The 20,432-nt window shown below is 47.4% G+C and overlaps 2 protein-coding genes across 3 annotated transcripts in view; both read right to left on the bottom strand.

Annotated features, from left to right (window-relative positions):
- Positions 1-1,103: 1,103 nt before the first annotated feature.
- On the bottom strand, positions 1,104-10,542 carry LOC146766884 (uncharacterized). Its single transcript, XM_085584177.1, has one exon. It carries the CDS (start codon positions 5,183-5,185, stop codon positions 3,473-3,475), a length of 1,713 nt encoding a protein of 570 aa, XP_085440303.1. The 5' UTR covers positions 5,186-10,542; the 3' UTR covers positions 1,104-3,472.
- Positions 10,543-10,679: 137 nt separating this feature from the next.
- Positions 10,680-20,432, bottom strand: part of ITGB5 (integrin subunit beta 5) — a 58,173-nt gene continuing 48,420 nt past the window's right edge. For both annotated transcript variants that reach the window (XM_021526045.3, XM_085584168.1), the window contains 5 exons: positions 17,624-17,846; positions 16,814-16,917; positions 13,370-13,486; positions 11,793-11,959; positions 10,680-11,265 (listed from right to left, as the gene is read on the bottom strand). In XM_021526045.3, coding sequence (XP_021381720.3) covers positions 11,170-11,265; positions 11,793-11,959; positions 13,370-13,486; positions 16,814-16,917; positions 17,624-17,846 — 707 coding nt within the window. In that variant the 3' untranslated portion in view covers positions 10,680-11,169. The remainder of the gene's footprint in view (positions 11,266-11,792; positions 11,960-13,369; positions 13,487-16,813; positions 16,918-17,623; positions 17,847-20,432) is intronic.

The following is a 20,432-nucleotide window of genomic DNA, read 5'->3' as shown; positions in this document are numbered from 1 at the left end:
ACACCAAATTATCAATAACAACAACCTTTAAAGTACATTCATATGTTGAGGCCCCATAGTACATTATAATGCCCCAGGATACAGGTTCAATTTGGGTGAGGAAGACAAGCAACTGTAATTATACTTCGTGTTACAATCACACCCAAGCGTGGTTTCAGTGCAAGTGGGACAGAGCACAAGCTTGTATTGATCCTGGAAACCTAGTGGACCTGAAATAATGAATCAGCAAATACAAACAGATGAGGTTTTAATGGACTTTGGCATCTTACATGGAATGTTAATAACGTGAATTGTCATAGGTACTGTAATCTCACTGGTCCTAATTCTACATGCTGCTGTCCACAGAGTTGGCTCAATACTGATGATAATTGGGACATCTATGACCCAAGCAACACAATTGGCTGTATAGATCATAGCCTCTATTGAGAACTCTGATTATAACAAAATTGAAATTTTTTTTCTAATCCATGTTTTTCTAATTCATTCTACAAACATGGCAATGACCCTGGGTGATGCTGGTGGCCAACATTTTAACCCCTGGATGGTTCTGTTTTTGTGGCATTAAAAGATTATCACCACAGAGGATAGACACTTGTACCACAGCACATCTTGCTCCTTAGATATTCCCATCTCAAATTCTGGCATTTAACTTTCAACACAACCATTATCCTGTAGGTAATCAAGGCAGAGTGTTCAACGCTGTACTAACAGGTCCATGAGGTTTCCAGAAATCAATACAAGCTTGTGTTCTGTCCCATTTACATCATCATTTATTGACTGAGCCAGATGAAAATAGAAGTCAGCAGCATCTATTGGCTGCTCCAAGTGCTGGTGCCTTATGCCTGGTTATGTCTCTGGTATAAAAAGGTCTTACTTTTACCCCAAATGTAGCCTCTTTTTCTGATGCATCCCAATGTGCACAAATCCTTGTTGCCTGTGGTATTTCCTTGGCAGAGCAGGCCCTCACCAGGGATGCCAGGCTGACTCCAGGCTCTGTGATGCAGCGTGGGTTGACCTTGGCCAGGCACCAGGTGCCCACTGAGCCTCTCTATTTCTCCCCTTCTCAGCAGGACATGGGAGAGAATAAGATGGAAAACAACTCATAGGTTGAGACAAGGCAGTTTACTAAAGCATAAAAATAGACAAACAGAAGTTTGCATGTGCATGAGCAAAGGGGAAAAGCCAATCTCTACTTCCCATCAGCCAGCGATGGTCAGGCTCTTCCAAGGAAGCAGGGCTTCAGCACACATAGTGGTGGCTCCAGCAGGCAAACATTGCAGAGTAACAAATGCCTCCCTGTTCCTCCTCCCTCCCTTAGCTTTTATAGCTGAGCTGACATCACACGGTATGGAATATCCCTTTGGCTAATTTGGGTCAGCTGGCCTGGCTGTGTGCCCTCCCAGGACCTTGTCCACTCCCAGCCCCTGGATGGGGAGGGAATGTTAGAGGGACAGGTCAGCTCAGCAATAGCCAAAGCACTGGTGTGTTATCACCACCTTTTGCACTGCAAAGCACAGCACTGTGAGGGCAGCTAAGGGAAAATGAACTCTGTCTCAGTCAGGCCCCTTATTCCATGCACTGTCCACCCCTCATTCCATACCATTTGCGTCATACTCAGATCCCACATAATTTATATATCTTCCAACTGTTCCCACTGTATTTATTTCTCATTACTGGAATGCCTTCTTGCCCACACATACAACTTAAATTATGTCCTTAAACCATCTCTATATCAAACATACATTTTCATTAACCACTATCCCCTGCCCTTTCAATGATAGATATTATTTTTCCATTTCATGGGTTTCATTCATCCCTCCAGATCCATGACTTGGGCTCCATTCCATTCAGGATGAGTGATCTGGACAGGAGAAATAACACACTTGATTGTTGGGCACTGACACCAGTCTGGCTCAGGTTGTTGTTGCTTGTTGTCTTCATGCTCCTTGCAAAGTTCATTCTTCATCAGTTCATATAATCTCTGCTACTTCCTGCAACATACAACTCACACCACAGATTATTTTTCACCAAGGTTAAATCTCCTTGAGGTACACACCAGGTCTCCCCATCCTTCTTCATCACCCACCAAGTACACCTGGGTCCTCGGGCAAAGACAATCCCACAAAGAGGCTTGCCTTTTCCCATGGGAGGAGAAATCCACACTGACTTTCCCACTTCCCTGTGTGTGCAGGGATCTTATTTCCTCCCACAGTGTGAAGGGGTTTCATTTGGGCAGGACCAGGGTTGTTACCAGATCCCCTAGGGTTGAGTAGCCAAGTGGCTTCTGCTAAATTTGCATCCCAGTGCTTCCATGCCCCATTACCTTACACTCTTTACATAGTTTTCAGCAGTCCATTACATCTTTCAGTCTTCCCAGAGGCCTGTGGGTAATAAGGGATGTGATATATCCACTCAATGCCATGTTTATTTGCCCAAGAGTTTATGAGTTTATTTTTAAAGTGACCCCCATTATCTGATTCAATTCTCTCTGTAGTACCATGTTGCCACAAAATCTGTGCCTCAAGGCCTGGGATGTCAAGGTCTCTCAAGCAGTGGCAATGTTTTACAGGGGATGTTTCCAGACAGCCACTTGTTGCCTCTACCATGGTGAGGATGTAACTCTTGCCTTGGCGTGTTCATGGCAACAGCCCAATATAGTCAATTTGCCAGGCCTCACCATTCTGGAGCCCCAGCCACCACCCTCTCTTCCAAGGAGACTCCACTTGTGTGGCTCACTTGATTGCAGCACATTTCACAATTGTGTATAACCTGTGTGGCATCTCTTGGCTGCCTTTGACTGCAGCTCATATTGAATTTCCAACATGTCAGGTACAGCAGCACTCACAGGTTTATCATTCAGACCCAAAAAGTCACTGTCAGCCTCCAGCAGACTCACACTGGCCATATGGGGCTGCTAATGGGTGGGCAGGTTGTGCTGATCACTCCTTGGCTCTCCAAGGACTAATGGATGGGGGGTTCATGGATGGGGTTACAGAGTCTTGGTTGGTGAGATACTGCTGCTGCTGCACAGTCCTGGTACTTGCTGGTCTTCATTCAACCCACAGCAATCCTACAATGAAGGGATAGAGGCCAAGCAGGGTGGATAACTCTTTGATCTTCTCTGTATTCACCGTAGCTACACTAAAAGCCCATGGATATCCTTTTGGATCCTTGAAGTATCTTGTTGATGCCAAGGATACAAGGGGCCTCTGACCCAGTCACAGTGGGGGGCTTTTCCCACTTGTTCCCTGTTAAGCTCAGCTTGGCCTGTAACAGAGAAAACTCCTGGAATCCCCCTGTCACTCCAAAGATCCAGATGGATTCTGCATTTCTGTGCCTCGATGGCATCAATGCACAATGTATCTACTAAAGCTTTGCACTTCTGCGGATCTGATGTGCCAGGCCATTGAATCCACACAGTCCAGTATGCCTGGTCACCCCCTGCCTCCTCCTGGCCAGAGGCAGGGACCCTCTATTCCTGCTCCTGGTCAGAGTATTCACTATCTGACCTTTGCGATGCCAGATCAGAAGTCCCCTCATCAGGGTGAAAGGAAGTGATTTTAGCTCTTTTATGTCTGGGAAATCGCTCATTGCCTTCTTGTCTCTCTGTGGCAACTACACTGGCACTCTTCTTGGGTGACCCTTTAACAGCTTTCTTCCCTCTCAGTTCACGGACACGGGCTTCCAGCTTAAAGGTGGGTTCACCTACCCACTTCCTCATGTCCTCCCCCTGGTCCCGCAGAAAGAACCAGAGCTCACCACGGGGCCTGCGCTTGGGGCTTCCCTTCCCTCTGACCGGGGAAGGAGAGGACCGATCCCTTGGGCTGCCCCTAAAAGCTCGGCTGCTGCCTTGTAGGGATGAGGAAGTGCCCAGAGTTTCTTCTACATTTCGGAGCCAGGAGGACGCCATCTCTACGGTTGGTGTATCCATCTGTGGGTGGTACAGTGATACCAGGCTGCTGGAATATGATGCAGGGGCGCTTTGAACCACCTTCCTCCACATGGCCATTGTGCAATGGGCATCTTCTGGATCTTCAAGGACCCTGTCACTTTTTAGATCACTATAGATTATTTCCAGCACTGCTAATTCTCTCAGGTACTGGATACCTTCGTCTGCAGTGGTCCAGTTCCCTGGGGAGTTCACCAGATCTTCCTTAAATGGGTATCTTGCCCTCACGCTTGAGAGGAGCCGTCTCCAGAGGCTGCAAATTGCTCCTTCTTTTCCAATTCCTCTTTCAATTTCCCGATCTTTAGCAAGGGATCCCAGCTGTTGGGCTTCATGCCCTTCTAACTGCTGTCTGCCGGCCCCATTGTCCCAGCATCGAAGCAGCCAGGCAGAAATTGGCTCACCCGGCTGGCGGCTGTAATCTTTTCGCAAGTCTCGAAGTTCTGATGAGGTCAGGGACCGAGTGACTTCGGTTTCCTGTTTGATTTGCCTCACTCCTTTTGATTTCTTTGTTGAAGGACCTGCTTCTTGATCTAACCCCTCCTTTCCTACTGTTACTTCTCCTTCTTCCTCCCCTTCTTCTTCTTCCTTTACTAGTTGATGGAAAGGGTGTGTAACTTGCTTTGTCCATTTTTGTGCTTTCACTTCTGGGGCAGTTACTGTAGCTGCTGTGGTTGGAGTCCCTAACTCAGCCTTAGTGTCCTCAAATGCAGTTTGGGTTCCTGCCTCAATTACAGCCCTCTGAGAGTACAGAACAGTGGCTCGGTAGGCACAGGCCAGGCCCCAGTACAGAGCAAGAAGCCGCTGGTGTTCAGTGGGGTGGGCAAGGCACCCTTCTATCAGCTGACGGGTCAGTTTGTCAGGGTTGATTACCTGTTCAGGTGTAAAGTCCCAGGCAATGGGAGGTGATAACTGCCCTAGGAACCTGCCCAAATCCTTCCATGCACCTTGCCACCCAGGAACTGGATGCTTCAGGGCATCTTTCAGTATCTCCTCACCTAAAGTTTGTTTTCTCCTACCCCAGGATGATGCCAGATTCCATAAACTCCAGAGCATGCCAACAGTATTAGCTAATATTACTAAGAGTATTAAATGGCTTACATAAGGATCAGCAAAGACCATGGGAGCCTGCATTAAAAAAGCATTCACATCAATTACAGTCCCCAGAAAATAGCTCCCCACACACAACAAGGCCATCAGTGTAAGAGCAAAGCACAGAACCATTGTTTTTTTCAACATGTTCCCAAACTCAGCAAAATAAAGAGATAAGCAGTGCAGCTGACAGAAACTCTGTGTCCTGCACGAGAGCTTGCTACTATAACTACGATTTACTTTTTACTCCAGCATGCAATACAGATACATATATATATATATATCTATATATAAAACTGCCTTTATCTCACCCCACGTTTGGGCACCAAAAAGGACTGTAGAGTGCTGACCTTGGCCAGGCACCAGGTGCCCACTGAGCCTCTCTACTGCTCCTCTTTGCAGTGGGACACAGGAGAGAATAAGATGGAAAACAACTCATAGGTTGAGAAAAGGCAGTTTACTAAAGCATGGAAAAGACAATTGAAAGTTTGCATGTGCATGAGCAAAGGGAAAAAGCCAATCTCTACTTCCCATCAGCCAGCGATGGTCAGGCTCTTCCAAGGAAGCAGGGCTTCAGCACACATAGTGGTGGCTCCAGCAGGCAAACATTGCAGAGTAACAAATGCCTCCCTGTTCCTCCTCCCTCCCTTAGCTTTTATAGCTGAGCTGACATCACACGGTATGGAATATCCCTTTGGCTAATTTGGGTCAGCTGGCCTGGCTGTGTGCCCTCCCAGGACCTTGCCCACTCCCAGTCCCTGGATGGGGAGGGAATGTTAGAGGGACAGGTCAGCTCAGCAGTAGCCAGAGCACTGGTGTGTTATCACCACCTTTTGCACTGCAAAGCACAGCACTGTGAGGGCTGCTAAGGGAAAATGAACTCTGTCTCAGTCCCAATACATTGTCCACATGACACTTCTGTTGTCAGCTGGCCCCACTGCTGGGATGGGTTTGACAAACACTTGGTACCAGCAACAATTTATATAACATTATATATATATATGTGTGTGTGTGTGTGTGTGTGTGTGTATATGTATGTATGTGTGTATGAATGTATGTATGTATTTATAACATTTTACATATATATGCACACACACACACACACACACACACACACACATATATAATCACAGAATCATTTAGGTTGGAAAAGACCTTCAGAGTCATTGAGTATATATTTTTAGTCTGTGCTGCCATCCAGTAGCCCAAGGAGCTGAATGCACAAAAGGAGGGTTGCTGCCTTTCTGAGCACACTGTCTAGTGTTCAAATACCTCCAAAGTGAACCATGACCTCTTCACTCCAAGAAAGAAAGGCTTAGATTAGAATCATAAAGCCATAGAAACATTTGGGTTGGAGAAAACCCTTATGCACATTGAATCCCAGTGTTACCCCAGCACTGAACAAGTCCACCACTAAACCACATCCTAAAGTGCTACATCTACTTGACTTTTAAACACCTCCAGGTTTGTTGACTCCACCACTTCCCTGGGCATCCTATTCCAATGCTTGACAACCCTTTCAGTGAAGATATTTTTCCTAATATCCAATCTAAACCTCCCCTGGTACAACTTGAAGCCATTTTCTCTTGTCCTAAATAATAATTACTGGTAAGTATTTTTGCTGCTTTACTAGTGGTAATTTTAAGGTGACTTGCAAAATTGAAATATAGACTTGCCACTAATATTCATTACTGCTAACATGGATTTTTTGCTGCTGTCAAAATATATATTTGCTTGAGCTGGTTTTGGCTAGGATAGAGTTAATTTTTTTCAGAGCAGCTAGCACAATTCAGATTTTTGCTGGAAACAGTGTTGATAATACAGAGATGTTTTAGTTACAGCTGAGCAGTGGTTACACAGATTCAAGGCCTTTTCTGCTCCTCCCCCTGTGCCATCAGCGAGGATGCTGGGGGTGCACAAGGAGCTGGGAGGGGACACAGCCAGGACAGCTGACCCCACTGACCACAGGGACATCCCAGAGCATCATGCTCAGCACACACAGCTGGGGGAAGAAGAAGGAAGGGGGTTCACTCACAGTCATGGCGTTTGTCTTCCCAAGCCACCGCCAGGCCTGAAGGAACTCAGTTTTCCTGGGACTGGCTGAACACCTGCCAGCCAGACTGAAGGAGTGAATTCCTTGCTTTGCTTTGCCTTTATGCAGCTTGGCTTTACTTTCGGGACTGTCTTTATCTTTACCCATGTTTTCTAACTTTTTTACTCTTCTCATTCTCTCCCCTATCCCACTGTGGCAGAGTGAGAGAATGGCTGTGTGGGGCTGAGCTGTCAGCTGGGGTTAAACCACGACAGCCTTACAGCAGTTATTTGTAGCATACACTTGTTTTGCTAATCACCAGTATGCTTGCCTTGATAGTGCTGGCTTTTGTTAAAATGCAATGAAGTAATTTAGGAAATAAAGCCTCCATGTCCTTGTGCACAACAGGGTCCTGCAAGCCCATGGCTGCAACCTCTGCCCCCACCCAGGCTGGGTGATCCTGGGGCATGGCAGCTGAATGGACAAGTTTCTGATCTGCTGCATCCAGTGGACACCAGCATAAACTAGTGGGCATGCAGAAAGGAACAGGATGAATAAACTCCTGTGTCTCTGCTGTATAGTTTTGACTTTTGCAGGCTGGTAGTGGAGAGGAGAACAACAGACAATTCCAGTTTGTGTGTTCAGGTTTGGAGATGGTGCTGGGATATGCTGCTGGGTGCAGATGCAGTGAGCGACCCCATTGTGGCATTTCCTGCAGGCAGCTTAGTGATCCTTTTCTCAACACTGCAGCTCCTTGGCTTTTCATGTGGCTGGAGAAACACAAGGTTAAATAAGTTAAAGAGTGTGGAGCATTCATCTTCCAGAGCCTGGGCTTTGCCTTCAGCTGCTGAGCACCTTCTTAGTCCACTGTAGAGGGCAATGAGCATGCAGGCAGGCATGCCTCACTCGGGCTTGTGTAACAGAGAACCATTTCACTGCATCTCCACAGCTATCAAAACAAATACTGCTGCCACTGGCCTTGACTTTTCCCAAGGAATGGTGCTGCCTCCTCCCCCAGACCAGCAGCACAGGCAAAAGGCACTGCTGAGCCCCAGCCCCAGCAACCCTGCAGCAGCAGCAGCAGCCTGTCAGCTGTGGCTGGGGAACCGAGAGGAGATGATGTTGCAAGGGCATCCGGATTCCAGCTTGGCTAGACAAGCACTGACATTTTTCCATCACATTTGACCCATTGGTGCCTTCTGCCGGAGTTTTCATTCAGGAATGCTAGCTGTGGTCAGGCTGCATGTATTTACAGACACAAATAAACTGCTGCTGACCGAAATACACCACTCCCATGACTGTGCTTGGCACTCCTCTTGCAAGGGTAAAGGCAGATCTGCTTACCCAGGAACGCAAAGCCTTAGCAGTGCTTCCTTACTTTTTTTTAAAGATATAACCTTGTGGAAAAGCTGAATTTGGGTGGCTGCTCTGCACTGCCTGGTGCAGCATCACAGGCAGCACTGACAGCATCAACTCTATTAATTTCTTTTTGTACACTGGCTTAGCAGCCTGGCCTGTGGCACCCTTCCCTTGCTTATTTGGTCCCACACTGCTCCCTGCCTACTCTGCAGACCAGTCTGTTTTACAGCTGAGTCGTCTCCCTGGGCAGGGGAAGGAGGGCACTTGCAGTCCCGTCCCCAAGCCTTTTCTCTGCTTTTTCCACACTCCCTGTCCAAACCACCCCTTAGAAATGAGTCAAATCTTGGCTCCCTACAACTGCCTGGATTGCCCAGTCTCTCAGCCCTAACCCAGTGTTGTGGGAAATGCCAAAGCACAAAGGTAATCTGCAAGAGTGCAAGGGAAAGGGTGGCAGGGGGGCACTGCCTGTGCCTCTCCTTTCAGAGTGCAAAGGGGTGGATTTGTTTTTGAACCGCTTGGTCCCTCACAAATGAACTGAAGCAGAAGTGTATTCACAGCGTTTGCTGCTTTAGGTGGCAAAGCTGGTTTAAAGCATTCCTGCCCTTCCTTTTCCTGGGCTCTCCTTCCTGCTCCCCCTTTCTGTGCCTGGGGCAGTATGACTTGTGTGAGGCAGCCATGTGAACCAAGCTAAACTTGCTCTGTCTCCTTGTGATGATTATTTTCTGTCTGCTTTCTATTTTTTGTGTCAGTGATGAAATCTGTCTTGCCATCTTGGCACATGGCAGTGGGATAATCGCAAATCCCAAATTTACCCCATGGATGCTCCTTCCCAGGTGGCAAGGTTAGTCCCAGCTATTCAAAAGGCAATTTCTCAGCCTGCAAACTTCAGCGTGGACTTCATTATGGTGTAGGAGATGTGGCGTTCTGAAGAGCTGCCCCTGTGCAATACTCAGGCCTGTCCTGCTGCTCGTGGTGCTGCAGGAGGAGGCAGCACAGCCTCCAGCCCACCCATGGTGGGTTACATGAAGGCAGCGTTTAACCAGAGCCTGCCCCTGCACTTGTTTTCAGGATGGATCTATGCACCCTTCTCTTCTGCTAGGGTAGATTTAGTGGAATCAAGCAGGAAGACAGCATAAATTTCATTTGTTTGAGGTTTTGAGTTTTTTACCCCACTTGATCAGCACTGATGCCACTGAGGCACCACTTGCTGCCCTCCTAAAAATCCCAGTTCTGAGATATTTTTAGTATGGTCTGCTGCATTTCTTCATTTCTGCTTGTAGGCAGAGGGGGTGGGGGCATAAAGTTCTTGAAGGGGAGCTGTTTTACTGAACAAATAAGAGCTTCTGTTTATAGAGGCAAAAGCACATAAAAAATAAATCCGGAAGGATGGGCCCATGGCCCTTTTCCAATGAGAAGAGCAAGTCAAAACAATGAACACCATTTGTTTTTGCTTTTCCCTGGCAAGCTTCCTTCAGCTGACTATTGCATGATCTGTTCAGGGTGAAGAGACAAGAAAAAAAGAAATTAAAAAAAAAAAGGAAAAAAAATCCAGGCAGTAGCAATTGCTCCAGCTTCTCTCTCCTTCAGCGGCTCAGCCCCATCTGCGTGGGTTTAAAGCTGCAGCTGTCAGCAGGGTAACCCAAATCCCAGCTCCAGAGGAAAACAGACAGGGCTGGGGGAATAGCTTGGGGGGAAAATAAAAAAAAAAGCAAAAAACCAAAGCAAAATATACATTATGAAGCAACAACACTGGTCTTTATCCAGGTCTCTTTCCAAAAGCTCAGGGTTCCACTGCTTTTCCAGCTGGGCTCCACTGGACCCCACAGTAACAGTCCTCTGGTAAAAAGTCAGAAATCTGGATGAGCTACTGCATGCTCTCAGCTGCCCTCCTGTAGCCATCCAGGCTGGACACCTACTTGCACACCCTAAGGAATGGGTGTTTATATCAGTTTCCTCAGACTGAACTCCCTTTTCCTTGGGCTCCCACCAGTTTCCAATCTGTTTGACACCATTGGCTCAGAGCAGGAGCTCCCTGAGGCACTCGCTGCCCCGAGGTCAACACAAATATTAAATCAACATAATTCTGTGGCAGTCCCTACAGCTCCAGCTCCATGTTTTATAGCCATGCTTTGACTGATAAGGCTCTATTAATAAATCCATCAGGCAGCACCACTGCTGCTGGCAGGAGGAGCAAGCCCCAGTTTTGGTGGGGTCTCAGCAAAGAAACAATCCACTCTACTCACACCATCATATATGCACAACTGTTTTATTTCGGGGTTTATATAAAAAAAAATTCCTAAAGACTGCAGAGCTTTTTTATCCTAATTTTTTTACACATATGGTTCCAAGACCCTGTTTTCAAGCTAATTCCCTCTTAACAACTTGTGATGGAGTGGGTTCCCCTGATTTTTGACCTAGTCACCTTTCCTAACGGGATATGTCTAAAGCTGCAATATGGCACTTGGTTCACTTAGTTGGCAGGTTTAATACATCTGGAAAGCTGGGGTATGGAGATGCACACGGCTCAGAGTCCATCAACACAGGCAGGGACCCTGCCCTCGTATCTGTGCTTCCAGAATGAACCAGACCTTTCTCCTTACTGTGCAAATAACAGGCTTTGGTCATCGACCAGTCCCGTCGTGAGGGATTCTCATCCCTGAAGAGAATCCCGTCTTCAAGTGGGGAAGCAGCCCAGCCATTCAAGCAATTGTCCACGGCAGTGCCAGGCACTGAGACCCCTTCAGTCAACTGTACCGTTGTAAGACTTGTTGAGCTTGTTGAACGTGAACTCTACGTTATGCGTGGAAATCGGCTTTCGGTAGAGAGGGTTGGATGCCTTTGGAGAGAGGAGCAGACACAAAGAACAAAGATGAGGAACAAAGTCCGTTCCATGGTAAAAACATACCAGTTTGTTTGGTGACAGTGCTGTGCTTGGTTTTGAAGGAACTGAACACTCAAATCCAAAGGCAGTGTTGTTTAACTAGAGTTGGTCCATCAGACCACTCTCCCATCCTGCCTGCAGGCAGAGGCACTGCCCTCCAATGCTGAGTACCCCCTCAAAGCCACCCAGAACGGCTCCCTCAGAGACCTGTCTGATATGGCTGCCACCACAGTCTCCCCTACCTCCTTCATCCTCCAGCTCTGCTTGGAAATAGATGATGAAACCAAAGGCTGGGTATAGTTTTGCAAAGCATTTATAACTTGCCTAGGAGAAGGCAGTGCAAGATGCTGGACCCTGAAGGCACCACAGGGCACGGACGTCTGCATCCCTCGTTCCTGCCACCCTTCTCCATCACTGCAGAGCTGTTTTGCTGCATCCCAACAGCCCCCCATACCCCAACAGCACCCCCACCCCAGGCTCACCATTTCATATCTGGCGCGGGAGCGTTCGCTCTGGAACCGGTCGAACTCCCTCCTGTCGTGGATGGTGACGAGCAGCTTCCAGAGCGCCAGCAGGATGATGCCAATCAGCACCACGCTGCCAATCACTGCCAGCACGATGGTCACAGCGCTGGGGGCTGAGCTGCAGGCTGGCAGTGGGGCAGAAAAGCTAATTAGCTCTGGTGTGAGTGTATCCCGGATCAGGTAATACCTTGTGTCACACCGTTCTTTTGAAAGTTTTACAGTTCTTCTAAAAGTCGTCTATACTTCTAACGCTTACATATTTCTACTGGAGTTCTCATGCACTGTCATGTAAACAGTGATTGTTTTGCATTCTTCTTTGTGGGAAAAGAGAATTGATAGACTGTTGGTTTGATCAGTGTGGTTGGAGAGGTAACAATTTCATCCTCCAATCCACTGTCACTTTTGGAATTCTATATATTGCGAGGTCGAAAATAAATTTCCCTCCTTTTGCTCTTTTCTCCCTCTTTTGCATCTAGCGTCTGTGTGTGAGTTATTTTGTGTCATAGTGCAAAAACTTGGACTGCAGCCACAGAGCAAGTGACCTCAGGCAGCGCTAGCAGCAGCAGCTAAATTTGAAAAAGCAATAGTGCCCTCTGAAATTGAACTGATTTTTTTTTAATTAAATAAATTCCTGGCTAGAGGCAGGTCAAAGGGACACCTCCCATGGATGTCACGTAGTAGGCTGCAGTGCCACTGTCCAACAGTGATGCAGGGTTTTAAGCCAGCTGACCCACGTGGGACACAGAGAGTTAAGGTGCCTCTGGCAAAAGCCAGCTCAGCTTCTCCCACACAGAGACAGGTGATCACTAAGGACTTTTATATAAGGACATTATCTGTCAGCTAATTAGCTGGCCTTTCAATTGCTGCAGCACAATTGAAATAGAACATGAGGAATCTCAATCTTTCCCATATTGGCCCATGCCTGAGAGGACCAGGAGCAAATCACAGGAAGGCACTGCTGGATGCTTGCCAGCTTGTCCTGCAATACCATGAGGGGTTTTCTTTGAGCAAATGCATTGAATGTGATTAAATAATGCTGGGAAGTACAGCTGTCTGCACAGCCTGTGGAGGGGAGCAGGGACATGCAGCCCTTACACTGCCTGGACCAGAAGTCCTTGGCAATGTGGAAATCCTTAGGTGGTGCAGGGCTTTCCCAGTACCCTGACTTAACCAGCAGCTGCACCAGGTGTCCCCTGCTGATGTTTTTGCTCTCAGGGGCTTTATCTCCAAATCAAGTATACATTTTTGCTACTTAAATAGGCTTCAGCTAATTCAGCTTCCTAAAGCTCTTCAGCCACTTGCTGGCAATGTTGATGGCTCAGGTGCAAGGTTTGCTCTCATAGTTCTTTTTTAGTACGTTGGGAGCATTTGGAGCTGGGTTTCATCACCATAAAACACTTCAGTTTAAATTGCCCTGCTTTTATCTGCTCACACATGCAGCCAGCCTTTCTGCAGCCCACCAGGCTCCCCAGCAGCCCATCACCTCTCCTGAAGCTGCCTGTGCTGTCAAAAAAGAAACCCAAGGGAGTTCCAACCTGGCTCCTTGAGGACGGTGAGGTTGGATTTCCCACTGGGAAGCTCCAAGTAGGTGAACTTCATGACACAATTGTTCACTGGGTAGGCGCAGAGGATCGCGTGAGGGTCATCTGTTTCTGGAACCAGATGCAAAAACCACAGGATTTTGTGTAAGTTTTTATATATTAAAAAAAATCCTAAACACTTCACAACTTTTGTACCATAATTTCTCGAAGAAATTATTCCAACAACCTCAATTTCTTAATGTAATTCCCCCCTAACAACCTGAAATGGTGCAGGTTCCCTGATTCTGAACTAGGCACCCTGTCTAACAGGCTATGTCTAAAACTGCAATACAGCACTTGGTTGACTTAGCTGGCAGGTTCAATATTAGGAATTAGCACAGCTCTCCCCTGCAAGATAAGCAGAGCTTTCCAGGGATGCCTGGAGCAGAGGAATGGGGAGTAAGCCTGGAAAGCAGCAAAGTTTGATCTCAACTCATACAAACTGTAACTGAGCAGCATCCAGATTTATTGCTTGAGAAAATGTGGCACTTGGCAAACATCACATAGCAAACAGACTCCACCTCACACACACACATTCTTCCTTCATGTAAGTCTACTGCAATAAATGCAGTTTTCTTCTTAATTTGCTACATTTCTTGAAGAGTGGAAGGTGAAGGGAAAACAAGGGGCACTGACTCAGACAGGGCCAGCAGCAGCAGCAGCCCACGGCCAGCTTTGCTCCGGCTGTACTGAATGGTTCCAGCTGCGGAAACGGCTGAGAAGTTTGTTTTCAAAGAGTGAGACAGAAAAGGAAAATGGGAAGGGGAGGAGGGAGGGAGGGAGGAGTTGGTTGCAAGGATGATGTGTAGATAAGGGAGTTGCAAGAAATGAGAGGACTTTATACCCAGGGCCATGTGAGTGCTGTGTGTTTGTGTCTGACACACCACAGCACCAGAGCCTGGCCATTGTCAGTGCTGCCTGAGGAAGGCTGCTTCACAGAAGCAATTTAAGATTAAGCAAAGCAATCACCTAAGATTTGCAGATCTAGCTTAAGAGGTGATTTCAGCAGAGGCACTGCCCTGCACAGCCAAAGCTCGTTCGATGCCCCCATTGCAGAGGCAGTGACTGGAGGGAGTTGGGGAAGCATCTCTGGCTGTGACAGGAGCACAACTCTGAACCTGGAAATAGCTTTCCACAGTTCCTATATGTGTGCCTGTCATGCTGAAAAATGAGCACATTAATGGCCACTGCTATGCCAGCCCCTTAGCTCTCTCCTGTCTGTTTGTTTTTCCTTTCAATGACTTTGACCTGCATCCAGTTAAAAGATTAATACCCTCCATTTCAACAGCTGAGCTCAGATGCAGCTGCCTCTCTGGTGAGTCCTGACACATTCCTGGTGTGGACAAACCTCAGCTGTTCCTACCCTGGGACAGGAAAACCTCTTCTATCTACACAGTGGTAGCAAAGAATGGGCTGGAAAAGTGTTGATTGTTACAAAGCAAAGTACTAATTAGATTAATATAGATAATACTTCCAGGTTTCTTGACTAATGCCCTTTTCAGTTGAGCAGCAAATCTTAGTTCCTGTAGATCTAGCTGCTTTCACTCCCATCCTTGCACCGTTACTTCAGTAAAAGATACAGTGATTAAAGTCTCAATAGTAATGATTTCTGTTTATCTTCACTAGGTTTCTGAGGTCTCATATCAACAGAGAGAGGTGTGAGGGCTCCATTGAGTTTTCAGCAGATGTGTGCTGCTGCCAGGTTCAGCTCGGAGTAGGACCTGTCATGCTCCTCTCATGCTGCAAGCTCTTCTCTGGAACTGCCAGGAATGCAAAGGTAATACTGCAGAACTGAAGGAGATCCTTGCAGAGTCCAAAGCAAGTCATACAAGCCTCCCATGAGGCAGCCTTGTGGCTCGTGAGTCCCATGACCGAGGCCTCTGCTGTACAAAGCTTTGAAGCCCTGACTGTGTCATATCCAGAGTCAAAAGGCAGCTGGGATGTTCAAGGCTATGTTCATTGCAATTTGATATTTAAAAAGGTCCCATCCTCCTCTGCCATACAGACCTATGTATCCTCTGACGAATATCAGCATTCTGCCTTTCAGCAGGGTCTTGTAACGTGCTAAATTGTACAAAAGCACTTGAAAACCAGGATTTGGCAAAGTCTCCCTGTGAGGAAGTCCATAGTCCATAAGAACTTTCTTTAGTAATATTTTGCTTTTTCTCTTTCTCTAGCATCCCAGATCTCCAACCCACAAAGTGCCTTGAGCTCCCATTGTATGCAATCTGACATCAGCAATTCAACAGAAGCATAGACATAATTCCCAAAAATGTCTTAAAGCAGAAGTCTGGCTGATTTTCCTCTGAAAGCCATGTAGGAGGCTGAAAAACTACAGCCCAGCCTCACCTTCCAGGGAGCAGGCAGAACAAAAGCTGACTTTGGCACAGTACACTAACCAGGCAGGAGGCATGAGCTTTGATTTCCAATATTTGCTGGCCAGACAGGCATTAGAAAGGAGCTTTGCATGTTTTGTATTTCCAAATCTCTCTCAGGATGCTGGTGCAGGTGCACTCCCTGCTAAACTGCACGGTGAATGGAGAGAATGAGAGCAAGTGTCCCAAAGGGAAGGGTAGGAAACACCACTGGTCATAATTTAAAAGTGGGGCACTGGATGTGAGAGGAGTCAATGGGAAAAACATCACCTGCAGACAGCTTAGGACGAAGTGAGTGAAAGGCTGAGCAAGGTATGGGACTCCCACCTCTATAAACTAAGGAAGAGGAGGAAATGCCAGATGCAGACAGTAATTTATCCCTGCTTGATCTCCATGCTCCCTCCAAGAGACATTGCTAAGGCCAAGGTCAGGACTGTGATTAAATCTGTCACAAGTCTGGATCCCCTCTACTCCCCAAAACAGCAACCAGGGACTCCCAGAACGTATCTTGAAAAGAGTGGGGAGAAAGTCATCTGCTGAGGATGCACATGTGGGGTGACCTCTAGAAGAGGACACAAAGGGCAGGAGATTGCAAGGGGGACTTGCAGCAGTCAATTCCACCAAAGCAGAACTCATTTTCAAAACAGATTTTCTTTCTCTTACAAGCTCACTTCTTCCAAGAGAAGATTAGAAAATACCTTTTCTTGAGTGATACTTTGTCCCTTTGCACTCTCTCACAAGTCAGCTCATCTGTCTCATGTGACCTCACCCCACTCTCTTTGCACTGGCACTAGTGGTTAGATGTTAGTTAAAATCAAAGTTTTTACTTGAGTATGGATTATAGCCCAGAGAGAGCATCACACATGCCACACATAACGTATACATACTACCCACACACACACATTTCTTAACATCAGGTACTCCCTGAAGCTTTCTTTGCAGATATGTCTTAGTCTGGTTGAGAAGAGTTCCATGCCACAGTCACTGGCTCCCACCACCTGCAGTCCTGCTGCTGCCAACTTACCAAGAACATCCACAGTGGTGATGATCTCATCCTTGCAGTGCTTTTGGCAGGTTTGGTTATCAGCCAGTCTACCTGAGTTAAACAGCTTGCATTCAATGCAATCCCTGCAGGAACACACACAGAGGGGAAGATTAAGCACATGTCAGAAACTGCATGAACACAGGGATTCAGCCCTTGGGAAGGGACTCCCTGGTGCTAGTCTGGAGACTGCACATCTGCACCACAAGGGAGGAGCAGCTTCAGGGCCAGGCATCTCCATTGCAAGGATGGATTTATTCTAGGATTTGATGAAAGTGCAAAGCAGCTTGTATGTTTGGGGTCTGTTTGCCCTTTAGATGTCAGGAGCTACACATCAGCTACTCCAGAATCCATCCTGCCTGAGATCAAGGCAGGCAGTCCTGCTGCTCTGTGCTAATCTGAGGCTGATGCCTGGGGCACCTTCATCACTGTGAGGTGGGGGCAGTGATTCTGATTCCAGTCTTCCCCTCCTCTGCAGCTCACAGCTCTCTGCACCCAGACATCTACAGCTCAGAGTGCAGCAAAACTGGGGTTGCCAGCCTTTCCTGCAGAGTGAGACAGCAGCAGAAATGAACAGGGACATGAGTCTCCATGAGCACTAGGGCAACGAGACTTATTGCTGCTCTGCCTAGGTCACTGTCAGGGTGTTTAGCGTGGGCTCCTAGCAGCAGTAGGCTTGCTTGGAGCTGATCACACAAAGCAGAAGTAATTCCTTAGCTGAAAAGTCTCCCGGGAACCAAAGAGCTGCCCTTCCCACCAGCCAGAAATCCCTCCTGAGCTGCCTGTGAGTACCTTTTAGTGCTACAGACACCTGGGCAGGTGGGACACTTCTCACAGGTCTCCCCGAAAGCTCCTGGCTCGGTGCACTGACACTTCCCACAGACGCAGGCACCCCGGCCGCTGCACATCTGCCCATCACTGGAAACACAGCTGTCCATCTCCGTGGAGCAGTTGCAGTTGTCCCCGATGAACCCAGCGTGGCACTTGCACTCCCCACAGTGACACTCCCCGTGACCTGAAGGTAAGAGCAGGGGAGAGGTGTTAGCAGAATGTGGGGCCACCAGTGCACGCTGTGGTTGGGAGGGACCAGCAGCCCAGCAGGAAGAGCTGCCAGGGAGACCTTACTTGGCAGGGCAACAAACAAATGCTGATGGGAAACACTTAAATTAATATCAACATTCAGCAGCAAAAAATACATGTTCTTCCAGCTTCCCTCTATAGTTGCTCAAGACAACAAGGAGGCACTTCCCCCTTCCTACTTTTGTATGAAATAATTTCTTTCTCTGTCTACATTAAGAGATATTAAGATGGAAATGGAGTACTGCTTCCTTGCTGGTTTTGAGCCCAGAGTGTAGCAGCAAAATGTCTAGCAGGTTGCCCATCTCATAAAGTATTTACTTGCCTTTCTTCTTAACAGTTTTACTTAAGAAGTTTTCCTAAAACCTTGAAAAAAAAAATATCAACAAGCACGATTTCCTGTGTCCAAACAAGAGCTCTGTGCCCCAGCCAGAGCCACAAAGGTTGTTGGGACCAGCTGAGTCTCCCCCAGGGAGTAGCTCAGAGCAGCTCACAGCAGAAATAGATGACGAAACCAATCCAGTAAGGGCTCTCCTCCACTGAAGCATCCCCTTGAGCTACAGGGTTTAGTGAAGGGCTGAGGAAGTCAACAGGCTCCAGGGCTTGTCAGTGACAGTAAGTGGAGGGGCTGTCCACTGAGCAGTTGGTTTCAGGGAGGCATCCATCTGCTGGAGACTGCTTGAATTCTTCCCTGGCCAGTCCCTAGGAGGAGGGATGCCTTCACAGGCACAATTTATCGAGTCTGTATATCGGGCTTGTATACAAGGCTCATCAGCAACCTAATTACAGCTCAGCTTTTCCACTAGAAAGAGCCTCAAGCACCCCAGACATGAAAAATTATATACACACTCCTTTCATTGACACAAACCCGTGGATCTCCCTGCCTCTCCCACTGTGCCAAGATTACCAGAGGCTGTGGATTGCCAAGACAGATACCATGCCAAAAGTCACAGGAGCACCTTCTATTTTACTGGGCATCTCATATATCCCAAACACATCACAAGTTGTCCTTCTACAGCCTCTCCTGCACTCCCAACGTTTGCTTTGGATCCAGCCTGCATATTCAAACATTACTGGACAAAGGAGATTATGTTTATAAGATCTCTAGAGGTGACCTCCTTCTGTGCCTACATCTGATGGAGATTAAAATCCCTTGCTCTGCTTGCCTTCACAATGACAGCCTTGCCCTTTCCTCAGACAGAAAGCTCTGGGTTTGAGCCCATGGGCTCAGCTACATCCACAGCTGCCGCTGTTTGGGGGGCAGCTGCAGACTAGGGGACTCCTAGGACCATCACTTCACAAGCAAACCAAATAGGGTGTCTGGCTTTTATTCACAATTAATTCAGGTGATTTGGCTTTCACACACAGCAGGTTTTGTGCCTCCATGGCAATGCAAGTGTCCAAATTAGCTATAAACTATGGTTTTGATAAATGGCACTATTTCAAGGTATCCAAAGCAGCCAGCGATTAGTAAATGTGCTCAGGCTTGAATTTGAACTGTGAGGACCAGGAGAAGCAAACTGATGGAATTCATATCACCCCTCAGTTCTCCTAGCACAAGATGTGAATCCAGAGGAAACCTGTCTCTGGACCATTAAATGGTTCCATTTTTAAAAGCATCAGTGCTAGGTCACAGGAGGCTAGAAAGACTGCACATCCCTTCCAGCCCTGGCAGGCTGGAGGTGGAGCCTGAAATTACTGTTTAGAGAAGGGAAATGGTCATTTGCAAATAATGCATCCTATTAAACCACTGTGATTGGAAAACTTAAGGAACAACATCTTAAAGGATGTAGTTTTGTTTGATGGGGATGAAGAAAAAGCCATTCTGTATGAGGGTGACTAAGTGTGGGGTGTGAGCTTAAAATGTCAAAACATGTTGACACATGTTTCCTGCCTTGGCCACACTGGCTTAGTGTGCAGGAAGTCACTGGCTGAAGCTCATCATGGTCAATGCGCCAAGAGCAGGAATTTCCATCTTGACCTTCAACGGCAAAGATGTCACAGTCTCCACTGCCTCCATCAGCTTGAAAGAGTGGCCACTCCTTCAAGCACCATGAGCTACACTTCTGGTGCCATCCATCTCCACACAGCCCAAAGACTGGAGAAACTCAGTGAATGAGAAACATTTGTTTTTCATATGGGCACAATAAGAGTCCCACTTCTCAACATCAACCTGGAGCACCAGAGGTGGGAAAACATTCCATCCTCTCACTAGGGACACAAACTGAGAGGAGTCCCAAGGCAATGAGGCTTTTGGTGACAGTGACCCAGAGCTGTGGTTTGCAGTGTTACCAGTACTCCCATGCTGCAGCACAGTGTGCTGTCGTTCCCAGACCCACCTCTCCCACGGTCACACACACTGCTGATGTGGCTAAGCACTCTCTGTGCCATCGTGCCTGCAGGAAACCTTCCACCACTGTGCCCATGATGAACCACGTTTCACTTCCCAGTTTCATTTCTGCGGCAATGTGTCCTCTAGGAGGATGTGTTTCAAGACACCTCTGCACCAGCAGCAGTCCTGTGG

The sequence above is a fragment of the Lonchura striata genome, chromosome 7 (genome assembly GCF_050655825.1).
Source record: "Lonchura striata isolate lonStrDom1 chromosome 7, ASM5065582v1, whole genome shotgun sequence".
Lineage (NCBI taxonomy): Eukaryota > Metazoa > Chordata > Aves > Passeriformes > Estrildidae > Lonchura > Lonchura striata.
This window is presented reverse-complemented; position numbering and strand designations above follow the sequence as displayed.

What these genes read in the sequence shown, in the direction of transcription:
- LOC146766884 (XM_085584177.1), bottom strand. Translation starts at nt 5,185, where the DNA reads ATGTTGAAAAAAACAATGGTTCTGTGCTTTGCTCTTACACTGATGGCC.